Source organism: Gavia stellata, chromosome Z (genome assembly GCF_030936135.1).
Source record: "Gavia stellata isolate bGavSte3 chromosome Z, bGavSte3.hap2, whole genome shotgun sequence".
Classification (NCBI taxonomy): Eukaryota; Metazoa; Chordata; class Aves; order Gaviiformes; family Gaviidae; genus Gavia; species Gavia stellata.
In genome coordinates, this window is record NC_082637.1 from 30,916,719 (window position 1) to 30,944,694 (window position 27,976).

Sequence of the window (27,976 nt, forward strand, 5' to 3'; positions counted from 1 at the left end):
TTGTTTTAGACATTTTTTAATTTACAAATGCATACACCGCTTCGTAAAACAACCATGGTGCAAAATCTTACCAACTCTCGGTTGGCTGTATTAATGTAAATTGTCTTTTTAGCTTCATTTACGCTAGGAAGTCAATTTCTCCAGTAATGCTTCTATTCCTTTTACATTTTTATTCAGCTTCAACTTTGGGACAAGCTTTTTCAGTCCCTTTTTGACTGTATTTGCCACTTTTTGATCACTGCTCCGAAGAAGGCTACAAGAAACATGAAAAAAAACAAGGATGTCAAAAGTCAGCATGTAGGTCATAGTAAAAGAAGCTGTCCATGTAAGGAAACAATAACTATTTAGGAAGAATATAGTTCAGGGCAGATTCTGTCACCTCCTATTAGAAAAAGACGTACAACTTTCCAGAAAGCATGAAACACCAACTGAGAACACAAGTAACACAGGATAGATTAGACTGGAAGCAACTGCAGATTCCCTACCCAAAGCAGGTTCAAACACTGGGTCAGACAAGGGTGCTCAAGGCTTCACACAGTCTGGGCTTACGTGTCTTTACAATCCCTAGGATTCTTCCAAATGGCTCCCAGATTTTCAGCTCCCTAAAAGCTTGTTTCTTGCCTACTTTTTAAACAAGCATTAGACACGACAAGCTGAACTGAGGAAGACAGAAAAAAAATTAATGTAGCTTAAGGTGAGATTTAAATTTTGCCTCCCTAGGAGTCCAAATCCTGTGCAGGATGGCAACACTTTAGGCAGCAAAGCATGGGATGCCCACCTGACAACACCGCTGTTGTCAGCTACTTTATTCCTAGATGTATTTCTATGCCTAACAACTTCTAGCAGCAACTTCTGTTACACTTTTAGCTATGACAGTACTATTTAATCAAGAGGCCTTCTTTAAAACTGAATTCAACACAGGTGAATTCAACTTTTTCAGCTTTTCTCTTGAGTCATGTACCCCTGATAACAGCAAGAAAGTCAAGAGTACTGACAAACGATGTGCTGAACACATTGATACTTAACCTGGAGAGATTCACATGGTTCACCACCAGGGACAAAGAGCATACAAAGTAGCAATCCACTCTGGACTGCATTTTGTATGTTTCTAAAAATGAACTTCATCTGCCAACAGCTACACATGTAAAGCTGCTTTCAAACTCTTGGTATCCACAGATATTTCAAGACACTGTATTTTTAGTATAGAACATCTATATGTCTGATAATACAGCCAAAAGACCAACACAGTTTTGTTTATTTTTTTAAATTCTTATTCTGAACGTTCTTCTAAGATCTGGTAAGCAGGCACCTATGTATTTTGTGGATATAAAATGTAACTTTTACAGGTTACAGGAATGACATATGGAAATCAATCAGCCATTTAGTAAGTATGTTTTTATCCATTTTCTACCCTGATGTAACATATCCTTGACAAACTGAGGAGAGGTCAGATGTAGAAACGTAAATAGACTAGCATTCATGACCTTCAAGTACTTACACCACTTTATTTACCCTAAGCTGGATTGTAATGTCTGCAAAGAGCCCTCTCATTACCTTAGGACTCTTCACACTTGTACTAGGTCAGAACCAAGCCCCAGATTTTTTTCATAAAAATCAAATTAAAAGCAAGTAGGGCAATGAAAGGAGAGGGTCCAGAGAATACCAGGTAACTAAGCAATCAAGCACATGCAATGAACTGCTCGTAACTGGTGAGTAAGTTTAAATGACTAGAAAGCCAAAAATCTTCAAATGGACTGGCTGGGTAATTCTGAGTTTCAGATCTGCACATAAGTGACAGATGGCTTCCGAAAGCCAACAACAAAACAAAAATCAATCATAGCTTCAGGGAGAATTGGTAGCGTCTGAAAATTACCTCTGTCTGAGGGATCTGAGCTCCTTTATGACAAAAGAAGTATCTGAATATTTTTTTAAATGAGAAGGTCTTTTTAAATTTAACAATTATTTTATGTAAAAAAATATTGCAGACTAAATTAAATTTATCATTGTTGTATGATTTAGGTAACCTCTCGACTTCAATGCATGCAGTTAAAACAAAGATGAGTTTAATTACTATGTGTCAGTGAGGTAAGCAGGTGTCACGTGAAATGGAACAAAAGCAGCTGCTTACATTTATGTGTTCTCAGCTGCCTAAAAAAAAGGGCATCATGCCTGGAGAGTCATCAAGAGAAGTTCAAACTACAAAGGATTTGAATTTAATTAAAATTTAAAAACCCCTAAAAACAAAATTCCAGCAAACAAACACTCTTTGCCCATACTTTTGTCTCTCTTTCCTGCTAGGTGAGTTTCAGTATTGGTAAAAAATGTTTGACTGACAATCTGGAAGATAGGCTTCCCTGCTTGGTAACAAAGCACACTTGTTGAAGCCCCACCCTGTAGTGCCATGACTTATAGCAGAGAGAGGGAAAGACTGACATTCCTTGCAGACTTTTCCATAAAACACACCGCTCCTGTACTGGTTTTTGCTAATAAGCAATTACTAGCTTCCTGGTTTTTTCTGTAAGTGTTCAAAATCTATTAAGAGTGTTGTCACGGTGACAGCTGAATAGTTTTTAAAGCGTTATGGAAAAAATTCCACTAATTTACTTTGCAACTTTATTTGGACAATCAAAATAGCTTAGTACATAAACCAGCCACACCACATGTTAAATGAATCTCCTCAGCCTTGAGTTAGGGGAAAAAAGTCTAAGCATTAATACACTGTCAGTGAACAAGCCTTTATAACAAACCTCTACTGAACATCTGTGCGCAGGATCAGTTAACTTAAAGGCATTAGATACATTTACTGAATTCTAAAGGCCTGTTATGAGAGGCAAAGAAAAAAAGTGTTATCATTTTAGCAGCTGAACAATCTTAACAGCCAGATCCATATGACTACTATGACGTTGCATAAACTGGTTTTGGATCTGGATTGCAACCAACTACTCTTCTGCTACCAATTCTTCTCACTATTGGTCTGAATGATAATGATTAAACAAAGTTAGAATTAAACTCAGATTAACTAACAGAAGTCCTATTAGTGACAACAGCTTTTGATTCGCCTTGCGAAAGAGCATATATGTCAAAGTAGCCTCACTCTAAAGTCATAAAAAACAGAACTGGAAAGCAAACAGCAAGAAGTCTAAAGTAACTTTAGGAGAGGGAGAAGTGGGGTGGAAAAAAGGGAGAAGAGGGTTTTAATTTTTCAAAATCATGTTGTCTGTTTGAATTGTTTGCTGATTTTGGCTCAGTGCAAGTCTTTATGAGGACCGAGCAGTGCAATGCTGGCCCAGCATTTCCAGAACACAGAACACACACTTCAGGCTAAAGACAAAACCTTGGGTTTCTATGACCTGACGCTGACAGGTGGTTACAAAGTGAAAACCGCAAAGATTAACACATAAAACAAAATGTTAATGTTAGTTGATTCCTGTGGGGTCTTTTTGATTTCAGTAGTTGCACAGTTCACTGCTTCAAAGTTGTGAGCCAGTTAGCTCATCATAACCCTTTGCACGGTCTATTCTTTTGTATGGTCTATTCCAAACACTCTTCTACTTCAGTATGAGTCATACTTAGGCTCCATAATTAAGGTACCAACACAAAGCAATAAGTTACCAAAAAAAATTAAAATAAATAAAATCTGGACTCTTGTATGCTGTCACCAGTCACAGGTATTTCACAGTTAATTATTTTAATGTAGCTACTTCTGGAGTGCTCTTTGAGAATTCTGCGCTTGCAAAACAAGAATGGTGGGCACAATTTTAAAAATAAATTGATTTTTAATCTTAAGATCTTCCAACACTGAGCTACTTCCTAGTACTGCAAAAGCCTGAGCTCAAGGAACAACCTATGGAAACTCTGGTTTGAATTTTTCCAGTACCCTGTTCCATCGCAGACTTGCCAGTGGCATGAAAGACAACACACACTGAGCAAAAAATGGCATTTTGCTGCTAGAAATTTCACCTGATGTTCTGTTAGCTGTTCGAGAAATTAACACTGGAACCTAATCAGAAATAGCCATGTGTCTTACGTACCAACAGAGAATAATAGCACCTCGATTTACTTCTGCCCAGGTCTTCATATTCTCAATACCAACACGTTCCACCAATGTTCTTCCAAAGCAAACTGTAAAATGTGGGAAAGGGGTAGGGAAAAGAAAAAAAAAAAAAGACAGTATCTTTATACAAAGTATCCTATTAAAAGTTCTCTGCAGTTGTGATTTAACCAAACAGTTTTTAGCCACCAAGTATTCACAAAGTTCTTCTCTCACAAAATAACTGACTATTCAATGCAATGAATACCTTTATAGATGTTTGACTACTTCCAAGTATCGCTTAAAATTAGTTAGACAATACTAGCACTGTGTGACAGTTTACTAGTACAAAGCAGGCAACTTGCTGTTTCTTTTCTAAAAGGGTGTCAAAGGCTATTCATGCCTTAACGAAGGCATCCACTCCAAAGAAAGAACGTGGTAATAAGGACACCAACACAAGGTATAATTTTTTGCAATATACTAATACATACACACCTCTGCTGAAAAATGCTACGTTTTTAAGCATCTGACTCTACAACTGAAGAAACAGAATTTGCACAGATAAAGTTACTTGAAACTTCAGAGCTAATCATTATTGATGCATGAAAACCACTAGGAACCTTGCTGCTTTCAGCTGGACTGATGCTACACAGCTGTATTTCTTCAGTAGCTTTGAAAGCTTTAGTTGACTTGCAGATTCACTGCACTAATGGCATAGGCAAAAGAAAGTACCTAGGCTGACCTCAAGTCCCCAGCTGAATTTGAAGAACTGAACTTCAGGAAAACGGCTCTTACAACTTGAATGCTGAGCAAACTTATCAGCAAGCAACCCAAAAAAATCCACCCAACCCCAACAAACTTCAACCTCCAAACAAACACTGAAGCTATTTTTCACTGTCACTTTAGATCAGAATTCCATCTGAAGAACAGGTCAATTTTTACTCAACTTGCTCCCTACGTGATAGCAATTCAGTTGTTTTTTAACGTCAATTCCATAAACTCAGAACAATTCTGAATGGTGCACTCTTTGGAGGAAAACAAAGGGAAAAGCTTGTGTTTAAAACGGGAATTGCACAATGTTAGCAGAAATAAATCCAGATAACTACCATCATCTCAGTTAGACTAGTCTCTGAAAGACACTCATGTAAAACTTCCCCTTTGCACATTTTTAATCACCCACTTGGGAAGTACTTTCCTTTCAGAAACATTTAATAAAGCCCAACTAACTCTTATTTTTTTAAAGGAAACAGTGGATACCTGAATGGAGTAAGAAGAAGAAAAGAAAAAAACAGTTTAACAAGCTCTGATAATTCTACAAAGAAAAAAGCCCCCTAACAGACAGAGAAGTCCCATCCAGATTATACTACGCCACCCCACCTCTTTTCATTTTTTGAGGTTTTTGTATGAGAAAAAGTAATCTCTATTAGGATATGGTGATTCACACAACAAGATTTTACAGTTACGTAATAAAGTTTAAAAGCTAAATCAAGATGAGAACATCTGTGCCCAATCTCTGCCTTCTGGGATATAAAATAGCAAAGATGTCCTATTTTTGTATATGAATTATTGTAATAACAGTTATAAAGCATTAACCCAGAAGCACCCATGAACACAGTAAACATTACAGCTTGGCTCACCAGCACTAATGAAACAAGTCTTCCTGTTAGAAAGACTTTACTTTTTATATTATTATCCTTTAAATTGCTGTGTAATTTAGCAAAGCTAACAAGACATTTTAAGCACAGAAATGAACCCTGTCCTAAATACACAGTAAACCCCTGAGAAAAAAACCCCAACCTGTACTTGTTTTGCAGAAAAAGCAAATGTATCCTTGGCATTCTGTTCATTTAACAGTCCACAACAGCAAAAAGATAGAAGCAATAATCTTAGAGGATATGTTAGATTTTCCATATATTAGTATATTCAAAGAAATAAATGCAGCAATCTTACTTCAGGGCAGATAACTGATTATTCTGAAGTCGTAATTTGACCAAATGAAACTGATTGCCAACATACCTTCTTTTCCACTCTCTCTCATTTTTTCATCTTGCTCTATTAACCATTTCAATACGAGATGGCCTGCTGGATGCTCTGCAATGTGAAGCTTCAAGGGGGAAAAAACAAATCAAAACAAACAAACTTCTTTAATTACGATGTTTCAAAATGCAGTTACATGTCTGTCCATAAATGTTCCTGGTTGATTTATCACTCTGCCCTCGGACACCATGTCACACTGATCCATTTAGTCATCACCTATGCAAGTATCAACAAGTTTGATGCAAATATCTAAATGCTTATTTAAACTGACCAGTTTATTTTACCACCTCCCCTGTAACATCTGACTTTCAGTAATAGAAACCATACCAACCAATTTTTCATCCACCCCACCAAGGACTTCACGCTCACTGAGCAGAATCTCTTCGTCCAGCTGCCTCTACAAGAACTTCCAGACTTCCCACATTTTCACAGACTTGAAAATTCACTACAGTACGGTTCACAAAAAATTACACAAAACATGAGTAGTTCATGTAAAATTCTGCAAAATGCGTATCTTAAAGAAGGGGAAAAACAGAGCAAATTCAGCCCAACTACAAAAATCTGGAGGGCATCTATCTTAAATATAGTGTACACAGTATTTTTCATTTTCTAGTCTACAGACACGTATCTGACTGAGCGTAACTCAACAAAATAGGGGAGGGTCACACTTAGAAAAGAAGGTTATACCATAAAGACAAACAGCTATTACTGTAAAGACAAACAGCTATTATGCATCGAGATATGCATACCTGAAAGCTAAGAGACCCTATCATTCTCAGTGTAAAAACAAACTATAAAAATATACTAACTGCTTGATACCATAGTGATAACATTAAAAGAGAGACTGCGTAACATGATTGTCAGCTACCTTCCCACAAAGTGTTTAAGGCAGTTCTGAAGATTCAGTATCATGAAGTACCTTGCTCTACAACTCAGATGAAATGCTGGCTCAAGCCTTCATCACTCCAGATGCAATAATAATAAACTATGAAAGGAAAATGTCAGAAAACAGAGACCACACCTAATGTACGAGTGCTATCAGGGCAGTATCTTGATATCTTATGTAAACGAAAGAAAGTGAGCAGACTTCATTTTAGTAATACAAAATAAGCAAATGCTCTGCAAGATCTCAGCACCTTGTCCTTTGTTACATTACCTGCTCATCACGGCCACCTGGAACCAGCTCTTCTGCTGCTAAATTAGCAATTGCATCTAGTGCAGGCTGGATGTCACCAAGAGCTGTTCTTAAGATGTCAGCAACCAGGACAAAGGCAGCTTTGTCTATCACTACTTCTTGTGTATGTTCTTGCAAATATTCTAGCAAAGGTGAGGAAATGGCTTCCAGGAGTTCACGGCGGCGCAGTTCAGTATTCTTCTTACTGATGAAAGAGACAGCGCATTACTGTAGAAGACTTGCTCTGTATGCACACCAAGCAACAAGAAATTCAGAACATATATGCTATTTGAGACAGCTATAAACTACTGAAAGATCGAAATAAAGCATTATTCTTCCCTCTGTTTCACATACGATTAAACACATGGTGCACACACATTTTAAGAACATACGGAGTGAGAAAGTGTGTAGTGTTTAAAGCTGACTGCCAGTAAACCTCGTAGAGCTTTTTGTTAACAACGATAATTTAACCTCTGTTTATTTTCTATTCATTCTGTTATCTCAACTACTGAGATGTATTTCTTAAAGAGTTCACTAATCATCTAAAATTGCTCATTCTTCAAAAGTTGATAAGCATCAATGTCAATACCAGAAACTGAATTAAAATTAACAATTTCCATTTTTATTGCTAGATTTTGAGGTATACTTTCATGTAACTCTAAACACCAATAATGCATATTAAAAATTTTCTGCTACGCCAAATTTGACGTATGAGTTTAAACAAAGAACACATCACAATTTTTGCCCTTTACAAAGGAAGTAAACTGCTGATCACCAATACATTGCTGGTCACTAATCATCATATATGAACTTTAAACCAAAAATGGAAAAATAAGGACTACAGATTAACATATTTAATAATACTTATGTTTTATTTATATATATTTACATTACTCAGATACATTATGAAGAAAAGCTGAAATGAAATCAATCATGACAGAAAGTTGCGTCAACTCTTCCGGACACTATGGAAAACAACTTAACCTTCATATCTGAGTTACCTATAGGCATTTCCATCTCCTTGTTGCAGAAGCGTGATGATTTCTGGAACAAAATGTGCAGGGTCTCTAGGACTTAGCAAGTACAACAAGACCTTCTTTCCATATTTGTTGTTTATTATGTTGGGCAAAGAAGCATTTATTTCCTGTAAAAGTAAACAAACAGCAACAAAACATTAATGAAGTAATAGCTTTCAGCCACCAGTAATTACTGATTACGTTTCAAATGCAATGCTTAGGAAAGGAAAACTACATACTATGAATAAGATTCACATCTGCTTGTGAAATTAAATTAAAAAACCTCTTAATCACAATGAAAGTTTGGAGAAGCAAGAGAAATAAGAAAAATATTAAGGTTTAAAATGTGTTCATCAGATGCATCAATGTCACTGACTAGGAAACACTACAGAAGGACAGGACTTGTTTTCACTGATACGTGCAAGTACAAAGAACAACACATACTCTGGTATGTACAAATTATACACATAGATACATACAAATATAACCTCAGAAAAAGCCATAACCTCAGCAGGCCAGACATACAAAGGATCACCTACCACATCACCTAACAGTAATCACTGATACCATGCTGACTTTCAAGGGAATGTACGTAAGTATCTAGACAGCAACAACAGTCCACGGGAAGGAAAAGTCCATCTTCAACTGATCACAGAGCATTCACCAAGAAAAATTAAGTTTCAGTAATAGAATAAAGCTGACTTCTGCTGGGAGTATTATTTGCAGTTTATTTCAGCATTAACAGAAAACACTGGGCATTCCCCAGAGGTTAGTTGTTGGCTAGGAGTAACCACTTTCTACACTACAGAATGGGCACCTCATACACTTGTGCACTGACACAGCTAAGTTAAAAATGCAATAGTATGCAGGGTGTTCTCTTGCTTATAGAAGCATGCTTCTATATTTAGATGGAAGCACCTCTGTTAGCCCATCTGTTTGTACTCACATTTTGGTCAGCTTCTCACAAATGCCCTTTCATACAGCAACATGCATTTTATGCAAGTTCCAAGTACCACTGGAGAATCCCGAGTACCATCCAGATACTCTTGACCATTATGATAATCCATTCCTGGCAACTTTTAATACACATATAAAATTTATGATTATCAAAGCAAAGGATGGCTGTACAGATCTCTGGGCACTTTCAGCATATTTTGCAGGCCATAGCCCTTAAAACCCCTTTTTTCCACCATGAAAATCCTTCCAGCCACAGCCAGAAAAAGATAAATAGAACAATTTAAACCAACATCACCCTTTATCAATATGGGGCCTGGGTGGTTGTCTTTCAGGGGAAAAGAAAGAGAGAAAGGTGGTTGGAAGCTGGCAGGAAATGGTAAGACAATGTTCTTACTTCAAAAACATTCCTTAAACCCAGGTGAAAATGAGTTTTGGTAAACTGAGTTGAACATCAGTTTGATGCAGCACTGTAACTAGGAATAAAAACCTACTACTGTAACCTTCACACTCTAGGCATGGGGGGAAAAAAAGAATCTTTTCTGAGGAAAAAAAAAACCCAAACCAAAACCACATTCTGTTGTCTCAGCATGTAAATTCAGATTCAGATGTATGTGAAGTTCATTTATCAATTAAATGGATGACAAAGGTGCTGAAATATTTCCAGAAGTTAAAACAGGTAAAGAAAATACGTAGTTCACTACAAATAAAAACAAAAATAATCCGCACTTCGAAATCAAAGTATAACACAGCCATTTTGCATAAAAGATAATAGACACATTTTTCTTTAAATCTTCCAAAAGTGTATTTCCCCCACTGATTCTGTGATTCTGATGAATTACAGAATTTGGTCACTTTCAGTGTCAGAACTATGAGAAAGTACCGGGAGAAACTCCAAACAACACAGGCATGCTGTCTTTTGTTGGTAAGGTCTCCCTAGCACTGCCTGCTTGGAATCCTCATGAAAGCGGGATTTCCCGCTAAAATCTGCGCGAATCCTAACACATGCCAAGCTCACAACGTACAGTTCCAATCACATGTGAAGGTTTAAAGCACCATACGTATTCTTTGGTCCTGGATTAAGACTCCGTGGAGCTGACAGATGATGAGAAGGAAAGACTTTCCTCGAAGGATTTGAGGACCCTAAAACCTTCCCTCACCTACAAATTCCCAGCCATTCTGCCAATACACAAAAGTGATCAGTTTTATAATACTACAAAATAAAAAGACTTGCCCAAACACTGCTTCCCCTCTCCCCACTCCCCCTCCCCCCCCCATCTTTATTCTTTTCGTTACATTCCTTAAGCTAAATTTTAGTATGGACAGAATGATAGTTGGTACAAGGTGTTTTAGACTTCTAACTGCTCTTTAAGATAATTTAAAGGGTTGGATTCTTTTATAGAGTATGCTTCAATGCCTGATTTCTAGATGCTTCCACCTCATCCTCTGCTATTAGTTTTCATTCACCATCTGAAGAGCTGTTTTTGATCTTGTCTGGTATTTTTTTCCTTCTCCCTGTCATCGTTTCCCTGTTCTTGACCTCATATAAACCCAGATGAGCCAATTCTATATGTGTGAAGGCCACTCCTCCTTATTCTCCTTTACTCTTCTGTCCACACTGATGCGGTAGGATGACCAAACAGTAAACGCTCCATTATCTTTGATCTCAGATGGTGGAAAACCACAGCTGATTCAAGAATTAAATGACACCTTGGAAGCTCAGCTAAAGTCAAACACAGTATATGAACTAATAAATCCTCCAGAAAGCAAGTGCTTGTAACATAGCAGAAGAATGCCTCAATGATCTTGTACCAAGACAGCTCTGATCTGTCAGGGCTTATTTGCTTAGAATTTGCCCAGAAGTTGTTACGTTGCAGACTGGACACTGGAAACAAAACCCAGCTGTGATTACAACTAATATACCCAAGAAAAAAAAGGCATCTCCATAGTGGGATGCTTTCATCTCTGCACATCCATCAGAGAGGAACAAACTTAGGGACAAATCTCCACGTTAGGGTACAAAAACCCAATTCCCCCCTATACAAAGCCACTCAATGGAAGAAATGCTCATATTTTTTAAAGCCAGCCTCATCATAACGACCTTCTCCTCATATTTGTCCTCCACATGCAGAGTATTTGCCTCATCTTTACCTCCCTGCCACTGCCTCTCAATCCATCAGTCCTAAAAGCTATAGCATGACTAGTACTATAAGCACATTACAACCTATACATCAACGCTAATTATCCTGCTTGCATGAAAATTAATTGTGCACTATGAAGTCTCTTTTATCAGTGAGAAAACTTAACTTCCTGGTACTTTACAGATTAAAACATCTTAGAAGTGATAATATTTGTCTGTAAACATATCTTAAGCATAAACGCTTTACAAAACCCTATTAAATAATTTTTGGAAGGAAGGTAGGGAAATGGGGCATTCCAAAAGGAAGCAGATGCAGACTAGATCATATTATCCTTACTGTTCATTCTGCAATTCCATGTAGGTGAAGCAAAACAGCTAGAGTGCTCTCATGTTTCAGACATCTATCTGTATCCATTTTGAAAGTAAGATAAAAATATTATATGGATTTTATGCAGAATGTTAGTTGTCATTTGATTATCAACATATCAAGTAAAAATATCAAGTTTTGAGAATTAATGTCAGTTAATGGTTTCAGCATCCAACCGAAAGTCTCCAAGTACTTTTTCTTGTTTGAAGTCATGGTATACTATATTCAGGCCTGTTGCCATGTTCCTGAAAGTTTGGTACAGTTTATGTTGAAGTATCACTTTCCAAGATGCTACTTCTGCAACAGAAAAGATCTAAATGTGCGAAACAACCTTTTTTACAATACTAAGTTTGCGCAATAAGGCCATTCAAGGCACAGATATTCTTGACATTCTAGGTTTGCCCGTAAAATGGATAAGGCGACAACCTCATTCTAAGGTTTTCCATCAATTTAATCTCTTGAAATACCAGCAGAGCTCAAACTTCGATGACAAAGACATTGACTTTAAAGAGATTCCAGTCATCCATTAGCCAGAATGTTCATGTACAAAAAGGGTAATTTTCAGCAAGCACTGAATCTAGCTTAAAAACTAATTCGAATAAATAACTAAAGAGAACATATGAAGGTGCTGAGGTCTTCTATGAAACGAAAAAAATAATCATGATACACAAATATAATGAAACAGAAAAGGTGGAAAGGGATTAAATGATTTGAAAAAAGCAGATGGATTCCTATTCTGATCCTCCTATAAACTGACAAACACACTGACACTGTTTAGTATACTATTTTAGGAAAAATTCAATTACTTACAGATATAATTAACTGCTTCACAAGCTTAGTGTCATCAATACAATCAAATGCTGCCAGCAAGACCAGATGAGAAAATTCACCCTGCAAAGATGAGATATCAGAAACTACATGCAGTCAAGTTCTATGAATATACTAATTGACTTAGAATCAACATTTCTGAGAGTTTGTCTCAGACACAACACAACATGAACCACAAGCAAATTCTGTCTACTGTCACAGAATGAGAGAAGCCCAAAATTTAGGCTCCCTCTGAAAGCAAGCTTATTAAGAGAAGAATGTTGTTAAAACCAAGGTAGATTAAGTTGATATGCCATTATGAGTTGATATACTGCTTTATCACATCTAAGCTATTAACCTAATCCTATTCTTTAATCATTTGAAGTCATACGATTTGCCTTGCAGGAACATTACATACAGATTTTATTTCTACGGTGTATTTGCCTAAAAATGAGATAAATCACATACCGTATTTTTGGAGATAATGTCTCTGCAATGAGCCATACAGTCTCTACTGCACTGTTGGAGAGCAAGTCTCTCTAGCATACTCATGAAGGCACTACCCAATTCACTTGCATGTCAGTGAGACTCTATGTCAAAGTGAAGTTAGACCTTCAGTGCTCCAGTGTTGTTTTAGCTATTATTTACCCACTGTCTCCTATTTCTATATATTATACATTTTACAGAATATAACAACTCATTTATTCTGATACTAGAAAATTATGAAGAGAAACATTACTTAGACCAGTGGCCTGCAAAGTGGGATGCACAAGACAATCCACTGTGGTGCAGGAAGAAAATATATTTTTTGTACCCTTAAGAAATATATTAAAATAACCACTGGTTATCTTTATCTTATCCTTTTAAAATTTCTATTTCTGTGTATGTTTTATAATGTATACTAGTACAGTAGTACAATGCATGCTCGGGGTTGTGTGATCAAAAAAGTTTGGAGACCACTGATTAAGATCATGTCAGCTATTAGTAAACAGAACAATACAGCAACCAGGAAGGGAAGAAGTTTAAAAAGCTTTTCTTCACAGTTGCAGTTTTGCCCAGCACTATGAAATCTGGTTGCAACTGTTACTCTATTGGTGCTGCAGTCTCCAAACATACATGTTACTCACAAAAAAATGAAATACAGACTTTTTCCATTGTATATCACTTCAGCATTAATTCATTTTGAAGCTTCCTGACTTAAAGTTATTGAGCACCTTATAAGAAATACGCATATTCAAATGGCCTTTCCAATGATATCCCCAACACATCTTAATTTCTGTTCCTCTTCTGTGTACATATTATTTTACTCCCAATCAAGGAGAATTAACCAATGAGCCATATGAAGATGCAATATAAAACTGGACTAAAAAAAAAAAGATTGCAGAAAAAATTTAGGACTTAAGAGTTAACTCAGCTACTTTAAAGAAGAATAGTACATGTAGTGCCCACAATGAGGCTTCTCAGTACACCTCTAAATATTCCATAAAGTTCAACATATTTCATATTATCTAGTACATCACTACTATTTTAAACCTAGTTTTATTAAGATCTCATAGTTGTTTCCAGTACCAAAGCACATTCAAATTAGCCTCTATCAAATCACTTGTGTTTCAGAGACTACGAAATAAAAGGTTAATGAACACTCACCATTGCTATTTTTTCAATGTATGTCTTCATAGTTTTCACAATTACTTTTCTGTCCTATCCAAAAGGAAACAAGAAACTCAAATGAGCCTATAATGCCAATGATTCTGAGTAACTAAATTGTTATTTACACCTTCAAAAATAGAACCTTCAATTTGCTTACTAAAGCAAAGTCTATATACCAAAGTCTCACATTTGTACTATTAGTCAACACCTAGAAACAGTGTGAAGAGTTAAATCTTAACTGTGGAAGACTCAATCCCAGGGAGGTTCTGTGATTTTGTTTAGAAGTCCAGCCCACCAAGGGGAGATGCCAAAAAGGGCAACTTGGGGGGGGCAGGGGAAATGAAAAAAACCCAAACCACGACATATGTTCACCTGTATCTTGTTCATTACTTACAGAAGAATAATGCACTTCAACTCTTCTTTTGGAAAGAAACTTGTTCAACAGGACCCAAAACTTTAAAGTAGCAAGGATTCTAGCCTGTCAAAACCCCTTTACTATCAAAATTCTTCTGGCAGAAAGTTTCCTCAGTGCTTCTACTTTTGGCTCCAGGAATCACTGCTCAGTCTTCTTTAGGTCCATTACTACCCCTAGATCCTAGCAACTTTGTATTTTTTTCTGCACTCTTTAACAAGCAGACTATTTTTGTAAGTCATCTTTTTTTTTTTTTTTAATACAGAAAAAGATAGGACGCATTACAGTATATCCAAGAGATCACAGAATCACTAAGGTTGGAAAAGACCTGTAAGATCATCAAGTCCAACCATCAACCCAACACCACCATGCCCACTAAAACATGTCCCACAATGCCATGTCCACACGTTCCTTGAACACCTCCAGTGATGATGACTCCGCCACCCCCCTGGGCAGCCTGTTCCAGTGTTTCACCACTCTCTCAGTAAAGAAATTTTTCCTAATCCCCTGGCGCAACCTAAGGCCATTTCCTCTTGTCCTGTCACTCGTCACATGGGAGAAGGGACCAACACACACCTCTCTGCAATCCCCCTTTCAGGTAATTGTAGAGAGCAATAAGGTCTCCCCTCAGCCTCCTCTTCTCCAGACTGAACAACCCCAGCTCCCTCAGCCGCTCCTCATAAGACCTGTGCTCCAGACCACTCCCCAGCTTCGTCGCCCTTCCCTGGACATGCTCCAGGACCTCAATGTCCTTCTTGTAGTGAGGGGCTCAAAACTGAACACAGGATTCGAGGTGTGGCCTCACCAGCACCGAGTACAGGGGCACAATCACTTCCCTGGTCCTGCTGGCCACACTATTTCTGATACAGGCCAGGATGCCGTTGGCCTTCTTGGCCACCTGGGCACACTGCTGGCTCATATTCAGACGGCTGTCAATCAACACCCCCAGGTCCTTTTCTGCAGGGCAGCTTTCCAGCCACTCATCCCCAAGCCTGTATCATTGCATGGGGTTGTTGTGGCCAAAGTCCAGGACTTGTCAGTTGGCCTTGTTGAACCTCATACTATCAGCCTTGGCCCATTGATCCAGCCTGTCCAGATCCCTCTGCAGAGCCTTCCGACCCTCCAGCAGATCAACACTCCCGCCCAACTTGGTGTCACCTGCAAACTTGCTGAGGGAGTACTCAATCGTCTCATCCAGATCATTGATAAATATATTAAACAAGACCGGCCCCAAAACTGAGCCCTGGGGGACTCCGCTTGTGACCAGATGCCAATTGAATTTGACTCCATTCACCACGACTCTCTGGGCTCGGCTGTCCCGCCATTTTTTTTACCCAGCGAAGAGCATACGTTACACCTAAGTATTTCAGGATACTGTACCAGCAGAAGAAACTAAAACACAGTTCCTGTAACATTTTCTAAGTCTTGGCACTCCAAAGCCAAACATTGTTCCGCATTATGACTTCTTTACTGTCCTTGCTCTACTGCCAATTTCACACGCATTAAGAAATCTACACGATGAATGAATGGCTAATAATCTTAAAATGGAAAAGCTTTACGTGTCATCTCCAAGAACGCTGTTAAAAATGAAAGGACATGCTTCCACTATAAAAGTTCTAATGAAAGCATTTGACTCACGAAAAACTACTGCTTGTATTTGCCAATAGGTAAAGTGGGGCCACTTTTTAACCTTGCTCTCAAATGCTTAACTGCATCAAAATGTGCGCTGGCAGAAGGACCCATGTGAGCAATCACACTCACAGTCTCAGACTAGACTATTATTAAAGAGGACTGGGTAGACAGAAACCAAACAATACCTTGGGAGTACCATGCCATAAGCAGTGCATTGCTACTCGGGCTCCATCATGAGTGTGTGCCAGGTAGATGACAGCCTCTCTGATAGCTTCTATCATTTCCTGGGGAAGAAAAGGTGATCAAGCAAAAAGGTGAAAGAAAAGGCCTGAGAAATCTCAAGGCAGGGGGGTGAAGGCATGAAAGGACTTTTTGTCTGCCCACAACACTACAGAGAGCATTACTGGCTCTACAGAACCACTCTCATTGCCTTGACCTATGAAAAACGGCCTCAAAGGGAGTCCAAAAGACTGTAAATGACATAAGCTTTCTCCCTTCAAAACTACACTGTTCATCATATTCATCCCATGAAATCGGAACTGTATTGAAGCTTGTCAGTTGTCCTATTACAGACAATTCAAGGAAGGGTGCTCAGAACTGAGACTAAAATTAGAGGAGGCAAAGACAATCAATTCATTTAGGAAGAAAATCTTTGAAAGTGATGCAATTTATTTATACATACAGGGTATTAGCCAGAAAGCAACAAGAACTAAAAGGTCATTTAAGCACCAGGTGATGTTATAAATCAGACAAGATTCAGCCAAAAGTTAGTTTTCATATCAAAGCAATGAGGTTCTGAAGCCGCCTGACAAATAACAGCATCAGCCAAAAAAGAACAACCAAACCAAACCAAAAAACCCCCCCTCCTGGCTTACTAGATACTACTTCTGTTATTATCTGACAGATTTCTTTGACATGAAGCTCCCATCTATCTCTCTTTCCATCCCTAGCTTCTTCTCACTCCCTAGTCAAAGGTTCCAAGCATTTTACCATTTATTGAGAAACTGCTCAGTCACAACACAACTGGTGTCACTAGCTATAATGGACAGGCAGGCAAAAGGGGTTTCCAAACCCCAACATCCATATGCTACCATGTCTGTACAAAAAGCCAAGCAAGGAAGAAGAGATATGCCCTTACTGCCCTGATTCACACACGACTGTGAATCCAGATGCATTCTCTGACAAAGCGTTACATGAAACCACGCACATGAACCTTTAATTAGGTAAGATCTGGACTCAGAATAGGCCACTAATAGTCCACCTCACTAGCCTTAGCTTTGGGTTTGTTAACAGTAACAAACAAGAGTTCTGGAGTCCAGTCCAGCAGAAGTAACTAAGAGACAGCAAGTCTAGAAGGCTCCACTTGGCCTGCAGTGAGATGGTGCTGAACTGCAGAACCAGGGCAAGGCTGATGGATACTGCTTGAAGACAGGTGAAGTCAAGCAGGATACCAGCTTACACAATGACACATCACACGGATGGATTTAGGCCTAGTTTTTGCAAGAATGGCTGGGGTAAGCTTAAAACTGGAACTTAATATAGATACAATGATACAAGCCACATGCTTCGTTCAGGAGGTGGCAGAAGATGGAGTTTGGCTCCTGACAGAAGGGCCCAATCTGACTGTATTTTGTTCCAAGAGTTTTCTGGACAAGGGCTAGAAGTGGTTAAGAAACTATACACTGGAAAGCTAAACTACCAGAAGCAATGTCCCTGGCTTTAATTATTCTCCAGCTATTGAGAAGGATCATTTAGCATGGAGAGAGAAAACATCGAAGTAATTCCATTAGATTTTTTTTTCCAATTCAAATATCACAAACGCTATTGCTTTAGTGTGAAAGTTCACATAAATCTCCATACAACTCTGCTCCCCAATCATCTATCTGGAATCACCAAATGTGTAAAACTCTATAAATGTAAGATGCAAGTTTTTGTCTAGTTACCTTAAAACACTTTCACAACAAGATAAAAAACATTGCACTGAAAGGCAAAAGAAGACAAAAACTGAACGAAACATACTTACAGATCTTTGTTTCGGAAGAGCGTAAGTGAAAAAGTCCAAAAATACTTTATGTACCAGTGAGTGCTTTATCACAGCCTCTCTGTATTTGGGAAGAGGAAAATAAGCAAAAAGTCCCCCACAGGTAATGGTTTTAACATAAGCTATCAATACTTCATTTGTATTTGAAAAAGTTAGGCAGTGTGGTATGCAGAAAAGACACAGTGATTCTGGATTAAATGTTTAGCATTTACAGTATGTGGAAAATTCTACCAAAACTTACAAATTCTAAAACCTAGAAAATATTTGCTCCTAAAGACGACTGGAGAAGCTTACCCAATAATGCATTATGGAAGCACACCACATTGTGGGATTTCTACCAATTGTTTGTGTGGGGCAGGGGAGACTTTAGTTTATAGAAGTGGAATTCAAAATTAAGATAAGATACTCATTGTGACACTTTGGACAAAACCATAGTTAGTTACTATACAATATCACTATCTGTATGTCAGAAACAAACTGGTTCATGCTAGATTGTCACACCTTAAATCAATTTTTGTCCTTACTTTTGTGCCATTGGTGTAAGAATCTGTTTCATTTCATCCAAGATGGTCTCTCTCTTTTCAGGCTGAGCTTCTAACACTTTATCCAGTGTTGGGACAACTGGTGTCTGAAATGAATACACAATCAGAAGTTTAATCATTCCCAGTAAGTATCGAGGTTCATAGGAAACTATAAACTTCAGTCCCTTTTCAATCAAAATTCATTAACAATATCACAAACAGAATGAATTTTCTGCTAACAGTTTTTACAATTTTAAAAATAAAAAGCTTATCTACTTTGAGTACGTCAGAAGCTGTATACTTAAGTTTCTATGAATTGAATGTTCATCATTAGCAAACAAAAGCTACTTCTATGGTCTGAACTGTTTTTTGCCAATTATGGTCAGCTCTTCATGAGTGTCAGATACAAGGTAAAATACACAAAATTGGCATTGTGTTAAGGGACACAGAAATCCTGAGTGACAGTATGCATATGTCAGGGGGCAACAGAGCATCAAGTCAATGAACTGAGAAGTTAACCAAGGCCCAGGAAACTCCAGTTCAAGAACAGCAGAAAGGAGAAATATATACCATATACCTTAAGTACAGAAGTACTTCCTGGTATCTCATCTAAACAATTACACTGATAACTCTTGTAAAAGAATCTGGCATTAGAAAAACAGTCTGACTAGATAGAAAATTAGAAGAAATGTATTTGTAACTGTCCCTGTTTGGGGGGGGGCGATGAGGTCAGGGGGAGAGGGGCACGGGGGAGCAGGGGTGGAGAGCTGGAGACAGGAGGGTGAAAAGCGAACTGCACATTTCAAAACTCGAAGAAAATCCAGGTCTCGTTAAGGATTATATCCTAATTTCTTATAAACCCACATACTGTTGAGTCTCAGGTTTGCACTGCAATGTAAGACTACTTGAAGGACTCATGCCAAGAATGCTAGAATGATGGAAGCTAACACTGCACTTGATTTCAGAGGCTGTTTTACTCCTAGTACAAATTACAGCCCACAAACACAGCAAACATGCCTTTCTATTACAGTGTTGCAAAATGTTTTACTAAAACTTACAATAACCTGTAAAGAAAAAATAGCAATACGGTTCAGAAATGAGCTGTTAATTTCTTATACAATCTTAAAAGATTTCTTGGGTAAAAGTGTGCTGTGTTGTACACTGGGGTGCAAAAGTCACTTTAGCATAGTTAATAGTTGTGTAGAACTACTTCATAACAAATAAAACTATTTGTGCCTCTAACAGAAACCAACTTTCCAAGTCAGGAAGAAAGAAGGAAAAACAGAAGTCAAAAGAAAGGAGGTTGTACTTTTTAAGAAGGTTCCCACCACATGGTGAGGATCTACATTTAAATGGTTTCAAGACAGTTTGGACTCAAGTCCTATAGTCTCCATGGGAAAAGAAAACAAAGCCAAAAATTAAGCCTAAATGGCATACCGTATATAGATACAGGCACATTCTGCCCACACGCAGCTCTCATGAGACATAAGGCAGTTCTGACACAAAAGCCATCTACAGCATTAATGGGGAATTAAGCATAAATCTTATCTCAGCAAAGGATGACCACTTCAGGCTAGATACTACGACACTATGATAACTGCAATTATACGAAATTAGACCGTCTTTGGTGAGCAGAGCAAGCTCACACATGAGCATAATATATTTTACATAGTTCAAACTGAAAAAGCACAACACTTTAATCTAGAATAGAAATGTGCAAGTAATCATAACATTTAAACATGCTAAACTAGAGTATGTTTGGACAGCTGACAGAAAGAAATTTAATCAAAACAAATATAGGTAAGATAGGTATTACTAACACAATACCTTAGATGGTAAAACACCTTAGACTAGAAAGTATTGAAATGTCACCTTGTAAACCTGGAAAGTGTTCCCATATAGTTCTTCTGTCAGCATATTCCTCTGCTCCAAAATGGCTTTGTCATTATATGCATATTCCACTACAGCAGATGCTTCAGCATGACGGAGCATTTTTTTCACATGGCCTTTAAAACTTTTTATTATTTCTGCAATTTGTGGTTTTGTCCTGTTTCCCAGGGAAAGATAGATAGCAAGAGTTAAAATTTTGGGGATAAGCTGACCTACCAATAGTTTTATTTTTGCAAGCACATTCAGCTGATAAGTTTTAGCACAGAAACCAGGAAAACTACGCATCTGGATCAGCCTTATGGCTTTTATGAAAATATAGCGAGAAAGCCAGGAATCTGGAGAAATCATAAGGCATTTTGAGGGAAAGAAAAGAAACCAGTGGATAAATTCTACACAATGAAGGATGCCTTCCTGCAACACTAGGCAGAGAAAATTTTTAAAAGGCAGTGTTTTGTATAAGGCAAAGATGAACTTTGAGCATACATTTGAGCTTTTTTTGGCATATGTTTTCCTCGATGTGTACAGCTTTAGCTTTACTTTTTGCAAAAGGAAAACTGCTGTTAGCAATACCAGACAGTCTCCTGTCTCATCACTACTATAAAGATGTTTCCAGACACACGTATTTTTATTCATGATCAATGCACTACAGGCTAAGAGCATCATTCACCCTGGAAATGAAACAATGCAGGACAGCTAAGTAAATTCACTTCATACTCACCCATACATAAGAAACTTCTTCACAATATTTCTGGAATATTTTGACTTGCTCAACTCTACTAGGCTATCTAGAAGAAGGGAAAAACATTCAGGTGGTTTGATTTTTCACTACATTAACTCTATGAAACAAGATGCCATTATTTAAATAAGTGTTAAGAGCTCAGTAGGAACCATGCATCATTTCAGCAGAAAGTTAAAAATATTCAAGAGAAAAATAATACAGCTTGTTTTAACGCATCCTAACAACAATACAGAAGCATATAGGTAAAACGTAAAAGGGAAGAAAGTACCTTTCAGTTCTTCAAATGTCTCTTGCCTTTGCTTCTCATTACCATACTGAATAAAGCACTGGATCACTCGAGTTGAATCATGTGCAAACGCCAGCTGCAGGACAGAAATATTTCATTATCCTAGGCCATTCAAACGCCATTTTGCACCAAATTTACTTCAATGCACTTGCTCTCTAACATAGTTTTATGCTACATGTAACATGTAATACCATTTATAAAAATAGTTACTTATTTATAACAAATTAAGTTTTAAGGTTTTTTACTGCTTTATAAGTACTCTGTCAAACAAAATATAGACAATACTTCCAGTTGCTGACAATTAAGGACATGCATCAATATTTTAATACTGGAAGAGAACCATGAAATGGTTCTTGTTTTCTCTCATGTTCTTTGTAATTTCAGAGCGAGTATGATGACACAATTCCACTTCGGCATGGAATACCAAGAATCACTTTAAAATCCAACATGTATTTCACTGCAAATTTATACATTTCAGGAATTAAGCAGAAAGACTGTTTAGTATAGTTAAGTATCAGGACACTAACTTCTCTGAAAGAAATTTGCAAAGCAACAATTGTAATTAATCAAAACTCTTTGAGTGGCTGGTTTTGAACTTCGGTTAACACAGAATTTCACTGGACTAAAGCTGCTTGGCAAAACAGCCAGCCTTATAATACCCAGCTGATAGACATAATAGCCAGCTGATAGACAAAGCATCCCAGGACTACTGTCCTGAAGCCCAGGTGCCAAATGCAGCCTTTCAACCCTGTTTTTTTTCTTTTTTACTCACAGTTTAAAAAAATTCCCTGTAGCTTTTGAGAGAACAGGTTACTACTGTATTATTAAAAGTTTATTTATATTTCACCGTTCTTTAAAGACGCTTTTGTGAATTTGTGCTCTATGGCATTAGTTTTCCTTACACTTTTAATTTTTCCATGAAGAAGCTTCTGTAGTTCATTCATGAGCTTTTCTCGCTTCTCCTTATCGCATTTCTTCCTACAAGCAAAAAAAAGTACAAACTTAACTGAGGAGGCAGCTTTTTTGTAGCATGATTCATTTACATCTATAAATTGAGAAGCAAGACAGTACAAAATAAAATTAAGTTAGCTCCTGCTAATCCAAATTTACTTTGTCATTCATTAAGCCTGTATATAGATGTAATTAAGCAGTTTCAGTTCCTAGAAACCAAACCAGATTTCCACACTTAGAATTATTCTCTCTGAGTAACACCATTATCCAAAAGAACATAAACTCAAATCTGCAGCGAGAGTTGTTTACAGATGCAAAGATCTGTAAGCATCTTATAGCCAAAACTGCAAAGCACAGACACTTAGGGCATGTAAAATTAACTTCTTCTAATGTGGGGCCCCAGCTGTAGAATCACACCTGCCCAGAGAGAGTATACAAACCTCCACAAAAAACTCATGCAGTGATCCCACCGCAAGATCAGGCTAAATCACTACACGCTTTGTGCTTTAGGATTCAAAAAATAAGACAACTCCTCAAGCGTTTACTCACAAATTTCAGCCTAAAATACAAGTGAGCTCAGTCCAGACATTTCTAGCATGATGGGTCAGCACACTCTGCTTGAACCATCTACAGAATTGCGTGTAATGTTATCATTCACCCATGGAGTTTCACTATGGAAATACAGTTTCATATAATTACAAGAGGAGAAACAGAGTATTCTTGCAACTCATGACTAAAAGCCAACTGAATGAAAGAAAAATACATCATTATTACCTTCTCACACTTTCCCATATTTGCTTTGATTTTACAATTATGTCGTAATTACTTTTATCATTAAGTTGTCTTGTTTGCTTTAACTCCTTTCTTTTCTTTTTGAAGTCATTCCACTTCGGCTTCTTAGAATCTGACCCTGAAGACATAAATAAATACATTTTCTATAGTCAATAAAAGAGGAACAATGGAACCCTTATCAGTATAAATTGTGGCAGCTCTGTGACTCGAATTGTTAACAGTTCTGGAGCTTTGCCTGCAGTTACCCAGCTAGCTAATATGAAAGCATAAATATTTAATAAGTTTCCACTTCTAGAATACTGGAAGAACAAGGCAAGCAATGATTTTTCCTCAAAGCTCTGTCAAAGGAGGCATCACAAACCTCTTAATAGCTTGAAAATTGACTCAAAATATACTTAGCAGCCTATGACTGCCGCAGGTAATTTTCCCTTTTTAGTTCATCCTGTACTCATACATAACTTTTCCCTCTCTCAAAAGAAGGGCCCTAACTCAAAGATACACATCTGAAATCTCAGAGGAAGGAAAAAAATTAAAGCCTTTTTACCTGCTTAATCTTTCTATTCAGTCAAATTCCTGTATTTTACTATACAACAGCTATACACTGCCACACAACAATCTCAGTTAAGGTAACTGTATTGTAAGTGCCACAAATAATTTATGGAAAAACTTCAAGTATTTGATTTTAGTTTTATTCATACCTTGACAAAAACCATCATCTTATATTACACGGTTTCACAGAAGCAAGTCGTGCTATTACTTCTATATGGAACATTAGAGACACAGCTTTAAATTTTTAGACCTTAAAGCACTGCTTGTTGGTATTTAACAGCATGCACCTAACTGTCTTACCCATGCAAAAACCATGCTCTCTTTTTACAAAGCATATTAATGATTTTTTTCTATCATTCTCTTAAAAGTAACAGTGACAAGCAAAAACAGTGACACTTTGCTTGGAGAGCAGCTCCACTGTGCAATACACAGCAGTTTTCAGTTATTCTTATGAACAACATTTAAAGGTTTGTTTGTGATTGTGTTTTCTGGTTTTTTTTTTTCCCAAAGCAGCTTAACATTCTGTTGCTGTTAAATTTCCAAACATCTAGTGCATATTCCATGTGAAGCCATTCTGCAAACATGCAACTACAGCAACAATACTCAACACATTCCACTGTCCTTCAAACAACAATTTTTATGCAGAACATCCCAATCCCTCACGTAAGATTCTACTTCTCATTTTATAGTGCTGTTTAATTGTCACAGTAGGGCTTTACTTCACAGCAGAAGGAACAACATGAAGTTCTTATGTACCAGAAACAAAGTTATAAAAGAAATCTATTTTAAACAATGATAAAACCAGACATTTATTTAGCCTCTCTATATAAACACAAAAATAAGCTGTAAAATGTAAAAAGCAGTGATAACACTGATGATGACTTTTGTTTTAAAAAAAAAAGAGGTATCTAGATAGTTTGGACCACAGAAAAAAAAAATATACATGATAATCAACTTTGTTTCATGATTTGTGTTCCAAATTTTATAGCCAGTTCTTTTAGAACAGAGGATTAAATTTCTAAAATGGTCTATGAAAAACTCTGTATTTTCCACATTTCTGTGAAAACAGCCAGTTTTCATACTGTCATTAAAATAATCATAACTGTAACAATGGCATACCAATTATTTAAATTTGCTACTGCATCTTTACTTTTGACTTCTAAGAAAATTCATAACTGTTGATTCTCATGACATTGACCTCAAGGTTAGCCAGGTGAAGTAAATTTTTCCAAGCAAAGATTAAACATGAAGTAAACCTGGAGTCATTTAGCCAATTTGGAAAGATGATAACAAGGCAGGGGGAAAGAGGAAGACCTAGATGAACAATGTGTTTCCCAAAACCTAGTTTCCACTGATATCCAGGCTTAAAAATCTGCTCACCTCCCCCTTCACCATCCTGGAGCTTCCTCTTCTTTGCAAGCTTTTCTGATTGCTGTTTATTCTTGAACTGTTTGACACTAGCTCTTCCAGGACTTAACTGTCCTTTCACAAATTTATTGGAAATGGATTTAGGCTTTCCCTTCTCATCTCCTTTGTCAAGAAGTTTCTTTGGTGGACCCGAATCTATTAACCAACAAAACAGAAATTAAAATATTATCCTAGAGCTAATGTTGCTTCAAAATAACAGATAATTACTGTAACAAAAATTAACCTACTTTGTAATAACAATTATATATAAAACAATCATTCTCACATGCTTCTCAAAGCCGGTGTTTTCACTGCAGTCCCTGGCTGTCTCAGTTTTCCCTAGGGAAATTTTGCCCAGAAATTACTTTCCAGGCTGCAGTATAATGGCCCAAGCATTAAGAGGATTACTCTAAATTAGGAATGACATCAAAGTCATCAATCCCCAAATCATGTCTTCAAAGTTTATGGTCAGAGATGTTTTGACATCATCTGTTTTAAGCAGAAGAGAGCAAACACTGAAAGGTATACTCTCAATCCTAACCCACTGCACTTCACACACCCTAGCTTCAACTCTCAAATAAACTTTTTCTTAATGTGGGAAAGCAAAGCCTGGAATCAAAAAGTTATCAACTTCAGTTTTTTTAATTAAAAGGGTATTTTAGGTCAATCAAATAGAGCTGAAGGGCTTGCAATGCAATCTATTTAAAGCATTTCAGCTTTACTTTTTCCAGGTTATTTGATCATACAATCAGTAAAGTTTTGAATGCAAGATAGAAGCATAGAATGACTAAGGTTGGAATGGACCACTGGAGGCCATCTAGTCCAACCCTCCCGCTCACACAGGGCCACCCAAAGCTTGTTGCCCAGGACCCTGTTTGGACAGCTTTTGACTATCTCCAAGGTGGCAGACTCCACCAACTCCCCGGGCAACCTATGCCAGTGCTCAGTCACCTCACAGTGAAGAAGTCTTTCCTGACGCTCAGAGGGAACCTCCTGTGTTTGTGCCCATTGCCTCTGGTCCTGTCACTGGGCACCATTTAAAAGAGCCTGGCTCTGCCTTCTTTGCACCCTCTCTTCAGGTATTTGTATACATGGACAAGATCTCCCTCAGCCTTCTCTTCTCCAGGCTGAACTGCCCCAGCTCTCTCAGCCTTTCTTCACAGGAGAGATGCTCCAGACCCTTCATCACGTTTGTTGCCCTTCACTGCACTCTCTCCAGTATGTCCATGTCTCTCTTGCACTGGGGAGCCCAGAACTGGACACAACACTCCAGGTGGGGCCTCAGCAGTGCTGAGGAGAGGGCAAGGATCACCTCCCTCAACCTGTTGGCAGCACTCCTCCTAATGCAGCCCAGGACCCAATTAGCCGCCTTTGACACAAGGGCATATTGCTGGCTCATGTCCAACTCTGATCACCAGGAGCCCCAGGGCCTTTTCTGCAAAGCTGCTTTCCCCCAGAAGGTACTAGTGCATGGAGTTGCTCCCCCTCAGGTGCAGGACTTTGCACTTCTTGTTGAACTTTATGAGGTTTCTGTCAGACCATTTCTCCAGTCCGTTGAGGTCCCTCTGGAGGGCAGTGCAACCCTCTGGTGTATCAAGCATTCCTTCCAGTTCCCTGTCATCAGTAAATTTGCTGATGGTACACTCTGTCCCATCATCCAGATCATCAATGAGGCAGCTGAACAGGACTACACCCGGTATTGACTCCTGGGGTACACTGCTAGTCACCTGTCTCCACCCAGATTTTGTGCCACTGATTATCACTCTCTGGGCCCAGTCATTCAGCCAGTTTTCAATCTACCTCACCATCTGCTCATCCAGCCCAAAATTCATCAGCACCTCTGCAAGGATTGTATGGGAGACACCGTCAAAACCCTTACTGTAGTCCACGTAGACAGCATCCACTGGTCTTCACTCACCTACCAAGCTAATAATTGCATGACATAAGTTCACCTAAATAAAAAATGAAGTTTGAGCATCCCTGTGCACAAAAATAATCACTCAGTAAGAACTCCTATTAAGGAGCCTTGGCCTTCTTACCATTACCTTTTTTAAATCTCCTTTTCCCATGTAGCACTTTTCCACGAGGTGCTTTTCCCCTCTTCCCCACGAACTTCTTTTTACCCTTGGCTTCCATTGTGGCAACACTGCAAAAGGAGCAAGAGACAGCATTACTGGACCACCGTGGCTCCCTTGCTAACAACGTAAGTAAGAGAGGGCCTGCAACTCCCTGAACACAGGTTAACACACTTGACGGGGTTAAACCCTTCTCGGTGGCGGTCGCCCGTCCCTAGGTGGTCGGTGCGGGACCAGAACAGGTCGCCCGCAGGCCGGTCAGCACGGAGGATCAGCTGGGCAAGGCCGCGGTTCACCAGGCCTGGGCGGCGGAGGCCCCGGCCCCCCTCCCCAGGGATCCCCAGATCACGCCCAGTGACAGCGCCCAGGAGGACGCGGCCCGCCGCCGGCCGCGGGGGGCCGCGAGGTAGTGGTGCTCTACGGAAACCCCCCCGCCGCCGCGGCCCCGCAACCCCCACCGCGCACCGCCTGCCCCGTCGCTCGTCTCACACGTGCCGCCCCGCCCG

General features: G+C 38.5%; 1 protein-coding gene across 1 annotated transcript; it reads right to left on the minus strand.

Moving 5' to 3' along the window:
- Positions 1-27,972, minus strand: PUM3 (pumilio RNA binding family member 3). The gene is made up of 18 exons (XM_059833685.1): positions 27,936-27,972; positions 27,435-27,541; positions 25,369-25,551; positions 23,422-23,557; positions 22,599-22,674; positions 21,679-21,772; positions 21,390-21,456; positions 20,654-20,828; positions 18,785-18,888; positions 18,243-18,321; positions 16,405-16,503; positions 14,173-14,226; positions 12,529-12,609; positions 8,243-8,385; positions 7,224-7,446; positions 6,047-6,134; positions 4,032-4,122; positions 1-253 (listed from the first exon to the last, which is right to left on the minus strand). The coding sequence occupies exons 2-18, from the start codon at positions 27,529-27,531 to the stop codon at positions 124-126; spliced, it is 1,920 nt and encodes a 639-aa protein (XP_059689668.1). The 5' UTR covers positions 27,532-27,541; positions 27,936-27,972; the 3' UTR covers positions 1-123.
- Between the last annotated feature and the right edge of the window lie 4 nt (positions 27,973-27,976).